The sequence below is a fragment of the Lithobates pipiens genome, unplaced genomic scaffold, assembly GCF_037356315.1.
Source record: "Lithobates pipiens isolate NorthernLeopardFrog02 unplaced genomic scaffold, aLitPip1_a1.2 Scaffold_18, whole genome shotgun sequence".
NCBI lineage: Eukaryota > Metazoa > Chordata > Amphibia > Anura > Ranidae > Lithobates > Lithobates pipiens.
This window is the reverse complement of record NW_027507758.1, coordinates 1,352,573-1,369,428: the sequence shown is the minus strand read 5'-3', so window position 1 is coordinate 1,369,428 and position 16,856 is coordinate 1,352,573. Positions and strand designations below refer to the sequence as shown.

The 16,856-nt window shown below is 51.6% G+C and overlaps 1 protein-coding gene across 5 annotated transcripts in view; it reads right to left on the bottom strand.

The window, feature by feature from the left end:
- Nucleotides 1-16,856, bottom strand: part of LOC143986937 (phosphofurin acidic cluster sorting protein 2-like) — a 134,714-nt gene that overhangs the window by 49,173 nt on the left and 68,685 nt on the right. For all 5 annotated transcript variants that reach the window (XM_077485351.1, XM_077485348.1, XM_077485349.1 and 2 more), the window contains 4 exons: nt 14,313-14,378; nt 6,387-6,511; nt 2,900-3,023; nt 2,500-2,604 (listed from right to left, as the gene is read on the bottom strand). In XM_077485351.1, the coding sequence (XP_077341477.1) occupies nt 2,500-2,604; nt 2,900-3,023; nt 6,387-6,511; nt 14,313-14,378 (420 nt within the window). The remainder of the gene's footprint in view (nt 1-2,499; nt 2,605-2,899; nt 3,024-6,386; nt 6,512-14,312; nt 14,379-16,856) is intronic.

The following is a 16,856-nucleotide window of genomic DNA, read 5'->3' as shown; positions in this document are numbered from 1 at the left end:
TCCTCCTGGGTGTTCTTATTATGAGGGGCTCCCACCATCCCTGTGCTGTGCTGACTTCCTCCTGGGGGTTCTTATTATGAGGGGATCACACCATCCCTGTGCTGTGCTGACTTCCTCCTGGGGCTGCTTACGGTGCTGCTGTCAGCGCTGTATGTCACGGAGCTGCTGTCAGCGCTGTATGTCACGGAGCTGCTGTCAGCGCTGTATGTCACGGAGCTGCTGTCAGCGCTGTATGTCACGGAGCTGCTGTCAGCGCTGTATGTCACGGAGCTGCTGTCAGCGCTGTATGTCACGGAGCTGCTGTCAGCGCTGTATGTCACGGAGCTGCTGTCAGCGCTGTATGTCACGGAGCTGCTGTCAGCGCTGTATGTCACGGAGCTGCTGTCAGCGCTGTATGTCACGGAGCTGCTGTCAGCGCTGTATGTCACGGAGCTGCTGTCAGCGCTGTATGTCACGGTGCTGCTGTCAGCGCTGTATGTCACGGAGCTGCTGTCAGCGCTGTATGTCACGGAGCTGCTGTCAGTGCTGTATGTCACGGAGCTGCTGTCAGCGCTGTATGTCACGGAGCTGCTGTCAGCGCTGTATGTCACGGAGCTGCTGTCAGCGCTGTATGTCACGGTGCTGCTGTCAGCGCTGTATGTCACGGAGCTGCTGTCAGCGCTGTATGTCACGGAGCTGCTGTCAGCGCTGTATGTCACGGAGCTGCTGTCAGCGCTGTATGTCACGGAGCTGCTGTCAGCGCTGTATGTCACGGAGCTGCTGTCAGCGCTGTATGTCACGGTGCTGATGTCAGCGCTGTATGTCACGGAGCTGCTGTCAGCGCTGTATGTCACGGAGCTGCTGTCAGCGCTGTATGTCACGGAGCTGCTGTCAGCGCTGTATGTCACGGAGCTGCTGTCAGCGCTGTATGTCACGGAGCTGCTGTCAGCGCTGTATGTCACGGAGCTGCTGTCAGCGCTGTATGTCACGGAGCTGCTGTCAGCGCTGTATGTCACGGTGCTGCTGTCAGCGCTGTATGTCACGGAGCTGCTGTCAGCGCTGTATGTCACGGAGCTGCTGTCAGCGCTGTATGTCACGGAGCTGCTGTCAGCGCTGTATGTCACGGAGCTGCTGTCAGCGCTGTATGTCACGGAGCTGCTGTCAGCGCTGTATGTCACGGAGCTGCTGTCAGCGCTGTATGTCACGGAGCTGCTGTCAGCGCTGTATGTCACGGTGCTGCTGTCAGCGCTGTATGTCACGGAGCTGCTGTCAGCGCTGTATGTCACGGAGCTGCTGTCAGTGCTGTATGTCACGGAGCTGCTGTCAGCGCTGTATGTCACGGAGCTGCTGTCAGCGCTGTATGTCACGGAGCTGCTGTCAGCGCTGTATGTCACGGTGCTGCTGTCAGCGCTGTATGTCACGGAGCTGCTGTCAGCGCTGTATGTCACGGAGCTGCTGTCAGCGCTGTATGTCACGGAGCTGCTGTCAGCGCTGTATGTCACGGAGCTGCTGTCAGCGCTGTATGTCACGGAGCTGCTGTCAGCGCTGTATGTCACGGTGCTGCTGTCAGCGCTGTATGTCACGGAGCTGCTGTCAGCGCTGTATGTCACGGAGCTGCTGTCAGTGCTGTATGTCACGGAGCTGCTGTCAGCGCTGTATGTCACGGAGCTGCTGTCAGCGCTGTATGTCACGGAGCTGCTGTCAGCGCTGTATGTCACGGTGCTGCTGTCAGCGCTGTATGTCACGGAGCTGCTGTCAGCGCTGTATGTCACGGAGCTGCTGTCAGCGCTGTATGTCACGGAGCTGCTGTCAGCGCTGTATGTCACGGAGCTGCTGTCAGCGCTGTATGTCACGGAGCTGCTGTCAGCGCTGTATGTCACGGTGCTGATGTCAGTGCTCTGTATTACGGTGCTGCTGTCAGTGCTCTGTATCTCCTGCACCCTCTTGTTTGCCTACCCTGGTCCCTGACCTTCCCTCTCCTCCATTGCCTTCATTAGCTCCATAGTCCTGAATTGTCAGAACAATTTCCCAAATAAAAAAAAAATGCTTGTAGTTATCGATCCCAAATTCACCTCATACATGTATTATGCTATTGTCCAGGTGGTGGGACTACGTGCTACCCCCTAATAATTACCCCGTGGCCGCAAATTCGACCTAAAGGTTTGCGAAATTCGCCTCCCATTGAAGTCAATGGAGCCCGCGGCGAACGGTCGTTTTCGCGAACGTTTGTGTCCGTTCGCGTTTCGCGTTCGCGAAACGTCCCGTCGGAAGTTCGTCCATCACTAACTGCTACCTATCACCCCTGACCTGACCATGCCCCCCCACCCGACTGTACTCCTACCCACCCCCCCCTGACCTGACCCCCCTTCCCCACACACCCGACTGTACTCCTACCCACCCCCCCTGACCTGACCATGCCACCTCCCCCCCCATACCCGACTGTACTCCTACTCATCACCCCCGACCTGACCATGCCCCCCCCCCACACACCCGACTGTACTCCTACCCATCATCCCTCACCTGACCATGCCAGTCCGTAGTGTTGACGAGGATGATGGAGTCTGGAAGCTGTTGGTCTGCTCCAAGAATCTCATTCAGTTCATCAAATACAGATTTTCGGGGCACCTAGAGGAGAGACCACACATGGGTGAGGGGCACAACAACCCCAATACCCGGCAGAGGGAATTCTCAGTATAAGCAATCCATCACTAACCACAGATGCCGACTGTCTCCAGGAATGTGGTCCATCCAGGAACACTGCGAGTGATGGTGGAGGAGGGGTACACCACCTCATATCCGTCCATGCCCATCATCTCCCACCCAGGGCCACACAACACCCGCCTTCAGGGTGTCTATGCCTCCATATTACACCTGGCTGCCCATAGACATGGATGGCATTGCTCATATCTCATGTACCCACCTGACTGCAGAGCCGCGAGTCCGGAGAAAATTCACCTTCCAGGCTACTCCCCCGGTCACCTCGAGAATTCTGCCGATCTTTCATGGAAACGCTGCGAGGACCCCGAGACAATTTATTCTCCTGTCTGAGATAAGATGATGCCAACGGCTTTACCTTTCCCAGCACATCATACCCATCACATATCACCATCGCTGGCACAATACCTATCACATATCACCATCACTAGCACCATACCCATCACATATCACCATCGCTGGCACCATACCCATCACATATCACCATCACTAGCACCATACCCATCACATATCACCATCGCTGGCAGCATACCCATCACATATCACCATCGCTGGCACCATACCCATCACATATCACCATCACTAGCACCATACCCATCACATATCACCATCACTGGCACCATACCCATCACATATCACCATCACTAGCACCATACCCATCACATATCACCATCACTAGCACCATACCCATCACATATCACCATCGCTGGCACCATACCCATCACATATCACCATCGCTGGCACCATACCCATCACATATCACCATCACTAGCACCATACCCATCACATATCACCATCGCTGGCACCATACCCATCACATATCACCATCACTAGCACCATACCCATCACATATCACCATCACTGGCACCATACCCATCACTGGCACCATATCCATCACATATTACAATCACTGGCACCATACCCATCACATATCACCATCACTAGCACCATACCTATCACATATCACCATCACTAGCACCATACCCATCACATATCACCATCACTAGCACCATACCTATCACATATCACCATCGCTGGCACCATACCCATCACATATCACCATCCCTAGCACCATACCCATCACATATCACCATCGCTGGCACCATACCCATCACATATCACCATCACTGGCACCATACCCATCACATATCACCATCACTAGCACCATACCCATCACATATCACCATCACTAGCACCATACCCATCACATATCACCATCACTGGCACCATACCCATCACTGGCACCATACCCATCACATATTACAATCACTGGCACCATACCCATCACATATCACCATCGCTGGCACCATACCCATCACATATCAGTTGAAGTAGTTGAACGACGTAACGCGTAGGAGACTGGAAGTGACGTTTACACGCTCGCTGGTCTGATTGTTTGCTGTGCGCTCTGCCATTATCCCCTTTGTGAGTAGTTTTTCAGTTGATTAATAAAATTGTTAATTGTTTAATATACTACACTATAGTGGATTCCTTTTGTCTATCCCTGGAGTATACATGCTGCTAGGAATCAGACGATATATGTTGACGCTAGAGAAATGTGAAGTCCCCTCTCCATTCATCTCCTGGTGTTCCTTTTAAAAGGCTATTCTTTTGCTGTATACCTTACAGCAGTGTGATCAGCATTTACACAGAAAATCCCCCGTACGGAAGAGCGTTGGCCCATTCTGCACTTCACTATTAGATGGTGTTATCACACTGCATTTTTTCACGATTCAAATATGTATGGGTCACTCTGATCAGATATAATCGGTGTTTGCTGCTATAGATATTTATATATTATTTTTGTTTTATTGCTGCTGTTTTTTTATATTTTTATTTGCTACGCGTATCCCACTTATATCGATTCTTGGTTATATGCATTTTTTGTGTTTATTTTAGTACCATCGCTGGTACCACTTAAAATTATTCACGTAATAATTTATATATATTTTAATGGTATGCACATATTTTTATGCACAGACGCACTTTGATTCACTAGCTTCTGTTTGTTCAAGCACGTTTACACTTTTTTGTTGTTTCTATGCGAATATTGGAATATGGATTGTTTTTTGTGATAGCTCACTATTGGATTTTAATATAGGAAGCGCAACACACCCCCCTCTTTCAGTCTATATCACCATCACTGGCACCATACCCATCACATATCACCATCACTGGTATCATACCCATCACTGGCATCATACCCAGCACATATCACCATCACTGGCACCATACCCATCACATATCACCATCGCTGGTATCATACCCATCACTGGCATCATACCCATCACATATCACCATTGCTGGCACCATACCCATCACTGGCACCATACCCATCACATATCACCATCTTTGGCACCATACCCATCACTGGCACCATACCCATCACATATCACCATTAGTGGCACCATACCCATCACATATCACCATCACTGGCACCATACCCATCACATATCACCATTGCTGGCATCATACCCATCACATATCACCATTGCTGGCACCATACCCATCACTGGCACCATACCCATCACATTTCACCATCTTTGGCACCATACCCATCACATATCACCATCGCTGGCACCATACCCATCACTGGCACCATACCCATCCCATATCACCATTAGTGGCACCATACCCATCACATATCACCATCACTGGCACCATACCCATCACTGCCACCATACCCATCACCATCGCTGGTACCATACCCATCACTGGCATCATACCCATCACATATCACCATTGCTGGCACCATACCCATCACTGGCATCATACCCATCACATATCACCATCACTGGCACCATACCCATCACATATCACCATCACTGGCACCATACCCATCAAATATCACCATTACTGGCACCATACCCATCACATATCACCATTACCAGCAGCATACCCATCACTGGCATCATACCCATCACATATCACCATTACCAGCATCATACCCATCACATATCACCAGTACTGGCACCATACCCGTCACTGGCATCATACCCATCACATATCACCATTACTGGCACCATACCCATCACATATCACCATCACTGGCACCATACCCATCAAATATCATCATTACTGGCACCATACCCATCACATATCACCATTACCAGCAACATACCCATCACTGGCATCATACCCATCACATATCATCATTACTGGCACCATACCCATCACTGGCATCATACCCATCACATATCACCATTACTGGCACCATACCCATCACATATCACCATTACCAGCATCATACCCATCACATATCACCATTACTGGCACCATACCCATCACATATCATCATTACCGACATCATACCCATCACTGGCATCATACCCATCATATATCATCATTACTGACATCATACCCATCACATATCACCATTACTGGCACCATACCCATCACATATCATCATTACCGACATCATACCCATCACTGGCATCATACCCATCATATATCATCATTACTGACATCATACCCATCACATATCACCATTACTGGCACCATACCCATCACATATCATCATTACTGACATCATACCCATCACTGGCACCATACCCATCACATATCACCATTACCAGCATCATGCCCATCACATATCACCATTACAAGCACTGTGCCTGGCATAACTCATGTATCCACCATGTTGTGACCAGTAAGGTCATATGAGTGATGTATTTTGGAAAGAAATGTCTTACCTGGGAGACATAATAATTTGGGATTCTGTCCTGGAAATCATACCCAGATGTGGCATTCGCTCAATGGGCTCCCAGGAGCCCAGATCTGGTAACAGGGACACTGCCGTTACCGGCTCACTGGCTTCCTAATAAGAAGGAATGAATACACCGTGTGAGTTCTCATTTATTCCAACCGGAAACTCATTGCACAAATGTTCAAAGCTTAGAGGACTCTTCATGGGTTACATACAGTGAGGGAAACAGTGTCCCCCACACCGGTGTCCTTGCACAGGTGTCCCCACACCGGTGACCTCGCACAGGTGTCCCCACAAAGGTGTCCCCACATAGGTGTCCCCACACCGGTGACCTCGCACAGGTGTCCCCACAAAGGTGTCCCCACAAAGGTGTCCCCACAAAGGTGTCCCCACACCGATGTCCCCACACCGATGTCCCCACACCGGTGTCCCCACACCGGTGTCCTTGCACAGGTGTCCTTGCACAGGTGTCCCCACAAAGGTGTCCCCACACAGGTGTCCCCACACCGGTGTCCCACCAAAAGAAAGCTCTATTTCTGGGTAAAAAAAGGACGTCAATTTTGTTTGGGAGCCACGTCGCACGACCGCGCAATTGTCAGTTAAAGTGATGCAGTGCTCTCAGCTTTTCCCAGTGGATGCGGGGGCCAGGTCCTCCTCGTCCCCCTCTACCCCGCTTCAATGGGTGGATAGGTTCACCTATTTAGGTATCATTATTTCAAGGGAGAGTGAGGATTTTGTCCGGCTTAATCTTGAACCTGTCCTGATAGGGATTAAATCCAAACTAAGGGCATGGGGTAATCTTCCCCTCTCCCTCATGGGGCGCATTAACCTTCTAAAAATGAAAGTCCTCCCCAAACTAATGTACATATTTAGGAATTCCCCACAATGGCTAAATAAAACTTTCTTTAATTCTCTTAAACAACTCTTCCTTTCATTTATTTGGGGATCTGGAACGCCTAGATTCAAGTATACCACTCTGACCAGGCCTGTGGACGATGGGGGCTTGGCTCTCCCGGACTGCCACAAATACTTCTTGGCTACTCAGCTTGTGACTGTCCACTGGTGGTTGCTGCCAGATCTGACCAACTCTGCTACGGTGTTGGAGGCAGCTATAGTGGGGTCTCTGGAGGCCTTGAAAGGGTTGGTATTCAGGGGGCCAAAAACACCTCATTGCCTCACCCCTTCCATGCGCACCACTATGAGGGCATGGAGGGTGGGGGAGGCGCTGAGAGCGTCCCCGCCGAACACCTGGTCTCCTCACACCCCCCTGTGGCTGAATCCCAACCTACCACAGTTCACCACTATCCCGGATCCCCAAGCCTGGGCCAGATACAAAATACTGACTCTGGAGTATGTTATCACCAATGGGGAGCTTGCTCCCTTTCATGTATTGTGTACGAAGTTTAACGTGCCTGCACGGGCTCATTTCAGGTATCTCCAAATCGCCCATGCTCATAGATGTCAGTTCTTAGGTCAACCAGTCATAATGGAATACTCGGAGCTCGAGTCCACCCTTCGGGTGAAGGATTTGGAGAAACCCACTTCTCAGATTTATGGGTCCCTGTTGGTTGCTGCCATCCCCGAACTGTCCTCCCTACGCAGGAAGTGGGTGGGGGACATACCGGAACTGGACGATGATGATTGGAGGGAAATCTGGGTGTTCCCGTTCTCTCCACTGGTCTCGGCCAGGGACAAACTTGTTCAGTATAAAATTATACACAGAGCGCACTACACACCCCATAGACTGCACCAGATGTCGCCGACACATTCCCCGGCGTGCTGGAGATGCTCGTATCAGCCAGGGGAGTTTTTTCACATTTTCTGGGCTTGTCCAGCAATTGGGCATTACTGGAAGGAAGTTCTCCAGGTGATAGCTAACATTACTAAGATTAGTATTCCTTATGATCCTAAATGTTGTCTGCTGGGGCTGGTGGAGCAGTTGATAATCCACAGAGCTAGGAAAATACTCATATCCTTATTACTATACTATGCACGTAAGGCCATCACGATGAATTGGAAGAAATCATCTCCCCCCTCTGTCACGTTCTGGAAGGGTCTAGTGAATGCTAGTTTGCCCCTTTATAGAGCCACCTACGAGGGCAGGGGATGCCCAAAAAAATTTGAAAAGGTGTGGACTTGTTGGTTAGCTGATAGCACTACGGCGACTGATGCAGTAACTAACCCTTAGACCAACATTAAGGTCCTGATATGGTAATAGACTGACCCAGGTATTACTTGTACTTCTATGCTATGACATCGTGTACTTATGCTTTTGAGCACGGATTCTCCTGCTGTTAACCCTCCCCCCCATGGGGGCTTAGATACGTTTTTATCGGTCTGCCTGGTTGAGGCCTGTTGTTGCCTCAGAGGCAGACCGATCATGTTGTGTTACCTGATATGCCCTGCTGCGGTTGTAGCCGTAGCGGAGAGTTTGCCCCTGCGTGGGTACTGTTGGCCCAGGTGTGGGCAATTTTCTATGCTATTGAAAAACTCAATAAAAAAGATTTTACAAAAAAAAAAAGTGATGCAGTGCCAAATCAAAAAAACGCTCTGGTCTTTGGCCAGAAAAATGGTCCGGGGCTGAAGTGGTTAAAGTATGAGAGCGCTGAAAGCTGAAAATTATTCTGGGAAGGAAGGGGGTGAAAATGCCCGATATAGAAAAGGTTAATGAGTGAAATAAGTATGTGAACCCTTCATTATGGATAATGCTAGGCTTGGAGTCACCATTATGGATAATGCTAGGATTGGGGTCACCATTATGGATAATGCTAGGATTGGGGTCACCATTATGGATAATGCTAGGATTGGGGTCACCATTATGGATAATGCTAGGATTGGGGTCACCATTATGGATAATGTTAGGCTTGGAGTCACCATTATGGATAATGCTAGGATTGGGGTTACCATTATGGATAATGTTAGGATTGGGGTCACCATTATAATGTTAGGATTGGGGTCACCATTATGGATGTTAGGATTGGGGTCACCATTATGGATAATGTTAGGCTTGGAGTCACCATTATGGATAATGCTAGGATTGGGGTCACCATTATGGATAATGCTAGGATTGGGGTCACCATGAGGGTAAGGGTTAACTTTCTTCTTGTACTAGAACAGTCTGGTAGAGTTGAAAAGAGGTCTCCTTAATCCTCATGAGTCATTTAAGTGCATCACACCCCTAAAACCTCCCTTTTACCCCCCCAGACACACTTGCTTCCCTCTCTACATGCAGAACCAGATGTCACCAGAGACGACCCCGGCAGGCAGATGTCACCAGAGACGACCCCGGCAGGCAGATGTCACCAGGGACGACCCCGGCAGGCAGATGTCACCAGGGACGACCCCGGCAGGCAGATGTCACCAGGGACGACCCCGGCAGGCAGATGTCACCAGGGACGACCCCGGCAGGCAGATGTCACCAGGGACGACCCCGGCAGGCAGATGTCACCAGGGACGACCCCGGCAGGCAGATGTCACCAGGGACGACCCCGGCAGGCAGATGTCACCAGGGACGACCCCGGCAGGCAGATGTCACCAGGGACGACCCCGGCAGGCAGATGTCACCAGGGACGACCCCGGCAGGCAGATGTCACCAGGGACAACCCCGGCAGGCAGATGTCACCAGGGACAACTCCGGCAGGCAGATGTCACCAGGGACAACTCCGGCAGGCAGATGTCACCAGGGACAACTCCGGCAGGCAGATGTCACCAGACAACCCCAGCAGGCAGATGTCACCAGACAACCCCGGCAGGCAGATGTCACCAGACAACCCCGGCAGGCAGATGCCACCAGAGACGACCCCGGCAGGCAGATGTCACAAGAGACGACCCCGGCAGGTAGATGCCACCAGAGACGACCCCGGCAGGCAGATGTCACAAGAGACGACCCCGGCAGGCAGATGTCACCAGGGACAACCCCGGCAGGCAGATGTCACCAGGGACAACCCCGGCAGGCAGATGTCACCAGGGACAACTCCGGCAGGCAGATGTCACCAGGGACAACTCCGGCAGGCAGATGTCACCAGACAACCCCAGCAGGCAGATGTCACCAGACAACCCCGGCAGGCAGATGCCACCAGAGACGACCCCGGCAGGCAGATGTCACAAGAGACGACCCCGGCAGGCAGATGTCACAAGAGACGACCCCGGCAGGTAGATGCCACCAGAGACGACCCCGGCAGGCAGATGTCACCAGAGACAACCCCGGCAGGCAGATGTCACCAGAGACAACCCCGGCAGGCAGATGTCACCAGAGACAACCCCGGCAGGCAGATGTCACCAGAGACAACCCCGGCAGGCAGACGTCACCAGAGACAACCCTGGCAGGCAGATGTCACCAGAGACAACCCTGGCAGGCAGATGTCCCCAGAGACAACCCCGGCAGGCAGGTGTCACCAGACAACCCCGGCAGGCAGACGTCACCAGAGACAACCCTGGCAGGCAGATATCACCAGAGTTCTGAGAAGACAAAGCTGTGCTCTTGAGTGACATGAAACGAAGACCCTCAGACCTATCTCTCTGTCCCTCCCCTCACCTCCTCACGTTTCACCAATTTCCTGGGTGACATATAAGTCTGGGTGTCACAGCGCGTCCTCCGACTCTGCCTGCCAAATACTGAGCTGATTATATTTCCCCTTACCAGACAGCCAAGGTTCATTCCCGGCAGAGCATTTCAACAAATGGAGGAAAATTCTGAGAAATTTGTTTTTTCAGAATTCAAAAAACAAAATTCAACCAATGTATAAAAGTGTGGTCACAGGGGACCCCTGGGGGGAACTTTGGATCTGGTCATAGTGTGGTCACAGGGGACCTCTGGGGGAACTTTGGATCTGGTCATAGTGTGGTCACAGGGGACCCCTGGGGGGAACTTTGGATCTGGTCATAGTGTGGTCACAGGGGACCTCTGGGGGAACTTTGGATCTGGTCATAGTGTGGTCACAGGGGACCCCTGGGGGGAACTTTGGATCTGGTCATAGTGTGGTCACAGGGGACCCCTGGGGGGAACTTTGGATCTGGTCATAGTGTGGTCACAGGGGACCCCTGGGGGAACTTTGGATCTGGTCATAGTGTGGTCACAGGGGACCCCTGGGGGGAACTTTGGATCTGGTCATAGTGTGGTCACAGGGGACCTCTGGGGGGAACTTTGGATCTGGTCATAGTGTGGTCACAGGAGACCTCTGGGGGGAACTTTGGATCTGGTCATAGTGTGGTCACAGGGGACCTCTGGGGGAACTTTGGATCTGGTCATAGTGTGGTCACAGGGGACCTCTGGGGGGAACTTTGGATCTGGTCATAGTGTGGTCACAAGAGACCTCTGCGGGAACTTTCGATCTGGTCATAGTGTGGTCACAGGGGACCTCTGGGGGAACTTTGGATCTGGTCATAGTGTGGTCACAGGGGACCCCTGGGGGAACTTTGGATCTGGTCATAGTGTGGTCACAGGGGACCCCTGGGGGAACTTTGGATCTGGTCATAGTGTGGTCACAGGGGACCTCTGCGGGAACTTTGGATCTGGTCATAGTGTGGTCACAGGGGACCTCTGGGGGAACTTTGGATCTGGTCATAGTGTGGTCACAGGGGACCCCTGGGGGAACTTTGGATCTGGTCATAGTGTGGTCACAGGGGACCTCTGGGGGAACTTTGGATCTGGTCATAGTGTGGTCACAGAGGACCTCTGGGGGAACTTTGGATCTGGTCATAGTGTGGTCACAGGGGACCTCTGGGGGAACTTTGGATCTGGTCATAGTGTGGTCACAGGGGACCTCTGGGGGACTAGACTGTGATCTGGTCATAGTGTGGTCACAGAGGACCCCTGGGGGGACTAGACTGTGATCTGGTCATAGTGTGGTCACAGAGGAGCTCTGGGGGGACTAGACTGTGATCTGGCCATAGTGTGGTCACAGAGGAGCTCTGGGGGGACTAGACTGTGATCTGGTCATAGTGTGGTCACAGAGGACCTCTGGGGGGACTAGACTGTGATCTGGTCATAGTGTGGTCACAGAGGAGCTCTGGGGGGACTAGACTGTGATCTGGCCATAGTGTGGTCACAGAGGAGCTCTGGGGGGACTAGACTGTGATCTGGTCATAGTGTGGTCACAGAGGACCTCTGGGGGACTAGACTGTGATCTGGTCATATTGTGGTCACATGGGACCTCTGGGGGGACTAGACTGTGATCTGGTCATAGTGTGGTCACAGAGGACCTCTGGGGGGACTAGACTGTGATCTGGCCATAGTGTGGTCACAGAGGAGCTCTGGGGGGACTAGACTGTGATCTGGTCATAGTGTGGTCACAGAGGACCTCTGGGGGGACTAGACTGTGATCTGGTCATAGTGTGGTCACAGAGGATCTCTGGGGGGACTAGACTGTGATCTGGTCATAGTGTGGTCACAGAGAACCTCTGGGGGGACTAGACTGTGATCTGGTCATAGTGTGGTCACAGAGGAGCTCTGGGGGACTAGACTGTGATCTGGTCAAAGTGTGGTCACAGAGGACCTCTGGGGGGACTAGACTGTGATCTGGCCATAGTGTGGTCACAGAGGACCTCTGGGGGGACTAGACTGTGATCTAGTCATAGTGTGGTCACAGAGGACCTCTGGGGGGACTAGACTGTGATCTAGTCATAGTGTGGTCACAGAGGACCTCTGGGGGGACTAGACTGTGATCTGGTCATAGTGTGGTCACAGAGGAGCTCTGGGGGGACTAGACTGTGATCTGGTCATAGTGTGGTCACAGAGGAGCTCTGGGGAACTAGACTGTGATCTGGTCATAGTGTGGTCACAGAGGAGCTCTGGGGGGACTAGACTGTGATCTGGTCATAGTGTGGTCACAGAGGAGCTCTGGGGGGACTAGACTGTGATCTGGTCATAGTGTGGTCACAGAGGACCTCTGGGGGACTAGACTGTGATCTGGTCATAGTGTGGTCACAGGGGACTAGACTGTGATCTGGTCATAGTGGGAATTGACTGAGATCTGGTCAGTGTGGTCACAAGGGACCTCTGGGGGGACTAGACTGTGATCTGGTCATAGTGGTCACAGAGGATCTCTGGGGGGACTAGACTGTGATCTGGTCATAGTGTGGTCACAGAGGAGCTCTGGGGGACTAGACTGTGATCTGGTCATAGTGTGGTCACAGAGGACCTCTGGGGGACTAGACTGTGATCTGGTCATAGTGTGGTCACAGGGGACTAGACTGTGATCTGGTCATAGTGGGAATTGACTGAGATCTGGTCAGTGTGGTCACAAGGGACCTCTGGGGGGACTAGACTGTGATCTGGTCATAGTGGTCACAGAGGATCTCTGGGGGGACTAGACTGTGATCTGGTCATAGTGTGGTCACAGAGGAGCTCTGGGGGACTAGACTGTGATCTGGTCATAGTGTGGTCACAGAGGACCTCTGGGGGACTAGACTGTGATCTGGTCATAGTGTGGTCACAGGGGACTAGACTGTGATCTGGTCATAGTGGGAATTGACTGAGATCTGGTCAGTGTGGTCACAAGGGACCTCTGGGGGGACTAGACTGTGATCTGGTCATAGTGGTCACAGAGGATCTCTGGGGGGACTAGACTGTGATCTGGTCATAGTGGTCACAGAGGATCTCTGGGGGGACTAGACTGTGATCTGGTCATAGTGGGACTAGACTGTGATCTGGTCATAGTGGGAATTGACTGAGATCTGGTCACTGTGGTCACAGGGGACAATCTTACTCAGACACAATGTTTACAAAGAATATTGGGTCTGATGGTTACAATTGATCGGTGGAGGGGGGACAAGCAGAGAAGGGGTCGGGGCGATATGTGTATGGAGGAGTTTGGCCGGGTGAATGTTTATTCCTTGTACCCAGTCTGTGGTTTTCTGGCATAAACTGATATCGCTGAACCAGTTCCATCATCATATGGAGGAGGAAACTCACATCAGCCAGTCCCGGGTCGGTGTCCTCGGAGCGTGTGTGGACGAGTTTTTGGTCACCTCTGTCCATCTGGAAGAAAGAAGAAAATCCCATTTATCTCCACAGATTACTGGGTGAACGGCTCATCTCCTGTGGGCCGGTGTTCGTCTGTTTTGGGGCATTTCTGAGTGTGAAGTTACCCGTCACCCCTCACTGGCTGGTGGAGAAGGACAATTAAGGACAGAAGAAGATGGCGCTCTCCATTCAAGTACAAATCATGATCAGTGATGATTCCTTACCAAAAACATTGTCAGCTTTCCATGTACAGACAGGAGGGAGCCAGAAAACCCCAAAATATACCGGATATAGGAGGTGCCAACCGCTCACCCAACTGAAGAACCCTTCACCTCTAACGAGCACTTCACCGAACTGGAGAACGTTGGAGAACCCTTCACCTCTGACAATCACTTCACCCAACTAGAGAATGTTGGAGAACCCTTCACCTCGGACAATCACTTCACCCAACTGAAGAACCCTTCACCTCTGAAGAGCACTTCACCCAACTGGAGAACCCTTCACCTCTGAAGAGCACTTCACCCAACTGGAGAACCCTTCACCTCTGAAGAGCACTTCACCCAACTGGAGAACCCTTCACCTCTAAAGAGCACTTCAGCCAATTGAAGAACCCTTCACCTCTGAAGACCACTTCACCCAACTGGAGAACCCTTTACCTCTGAAGAGCACTTCACCCAACTGGAGAACCCTTCACCTCTGAAGAGCACTTCACCCAACTGGAGAACCCTTCACCTCTGAAGAGCACTTCACCCAACTGGAGAACCCTTCACCTCTGAAGAGCACTTCACCCAACTGGAGAACCCTTCACCTCTAAAGAGCACTTCACCCAACTGAAGAACCCTTCACCTCTGAAGAGCACTTCACCCAACTGGAGAACCCTTCACCTCTGAAGATCACTTCACCCAACTGGAGAACCCTTTACCTCTGAAGAGCACTTCACCCAACTGGAGAACCCTTCACCTCTGAAGAGCACTTCACCCAACTGGAGAACCCTTCACCTCTGAAGAGCACTTCACCCAACTGGAGAACCCTTCCCCTCTAAAGAGCACTTCAGCCAATTGAAGAACCCTTCACCTCTGAAGACCACTTCACCCAACTGGAGAACCCTTCCCCTCTAAAGAGCACTTCAGCCAATTGAAGAACCCTTCACCTCTGAAGACCACTTCACCCAACTGGAGAACCCTTTACCTCTGAAGAGCACTTCACCCAACTGGAGAACCCTTCACCTCTGAAGAGCACTTCACCCAACTGGAGAACCCTTCACCTCTGAAGAGCACTTCACCCAACTGGAGAACCCTTCACCTCTGAAGAGCACTTCACCCAACTGGAGAACCCTTCACCTCTAAAGAGCACTTCACCCAACTGAAGAACCCTTCACCTCTGAAGAGCACTTCACCCAACTGGAGAACCCTTCACCTCTGAAGATCACTTCACCCAACTGGAGAACCCTTTACCTCTGAAGAGCACTTCACCCAACTGGAGAACCCTTCACCTCTGAAGAGCACTTCACCCAACTGGAGAACCCTTCACCTCTGAAGAGCACTTCACCCAACTGGAGAACCCTTCCCCTCTAAAGAGCACTTCAGCCAATTGAAGAACCCTTCACCTCTGAAGACCACTTCACCCAACTGGAGAACCCTTCCCCTCTAAAGAGCACTTCAGCCAATTGAAGAACCCTTCACCTCTGAAGATCACTTCACCCAACTGGAGAACCCTTTACCTCTGAAGAGCACTTCACCCAACTGGAGAACCCTTCACCTCTGAAGAGCACTTCACCCAACTGGAGAACCCTTCACCTCTGAAGAGCACTTCACCCAACTGGAGAACCCTTCCCCTCTAAAGAGCACTTCAGCCAATTGAAGAACCCTTCACCTCTGAAGACCACTTCACCCAACTGGAGAACCCTTTACCTCTGAAGAGCACTTCACCCAACTGGAGAACCCTTCACCTCTGAAGAGCACTTCACCCAACTGGAGAACCCTTCACCTCTGAAGAGCACTTCACCCAACTGGAGAACCCTTCACCTCTGAAGAGCACTTCACCCAACTGGAGAACCCTTCACCTCTAAAGAGCACTTCACCCAACTGAAGAACCCTTCACCTCTGAAGAGCACTTCACCCAACTGGAGAACCCTTCACCTCTGAAGAGAACTTCACCCAACTGAAGAACCCTTCACCTCTGAAGAGCACTTCACCCAACTGGAGAACCCTTCACCTCTGAAGAGCACTTCACCCAATTGGAGAACCCTTCACCTCTGAAGAGCACTTCACCCAACTGGAGAACCCTTCACCTCTGAAGAGCACTTCACCCAACTGGAGAACCCTTCACTACTGAAGAGCACTTCACCCAATTGGAGAACGTTGGAGAACCCTTCACCTCTGAAAATCACTTCACCCAACTGAAGAACCCTTCACCTCTGAAGAACACTTCACCCAACTGGAGAACCCTTCACCTCTGAAGAGCACTTCACCCAACTGGAGAACCCTTCACCTC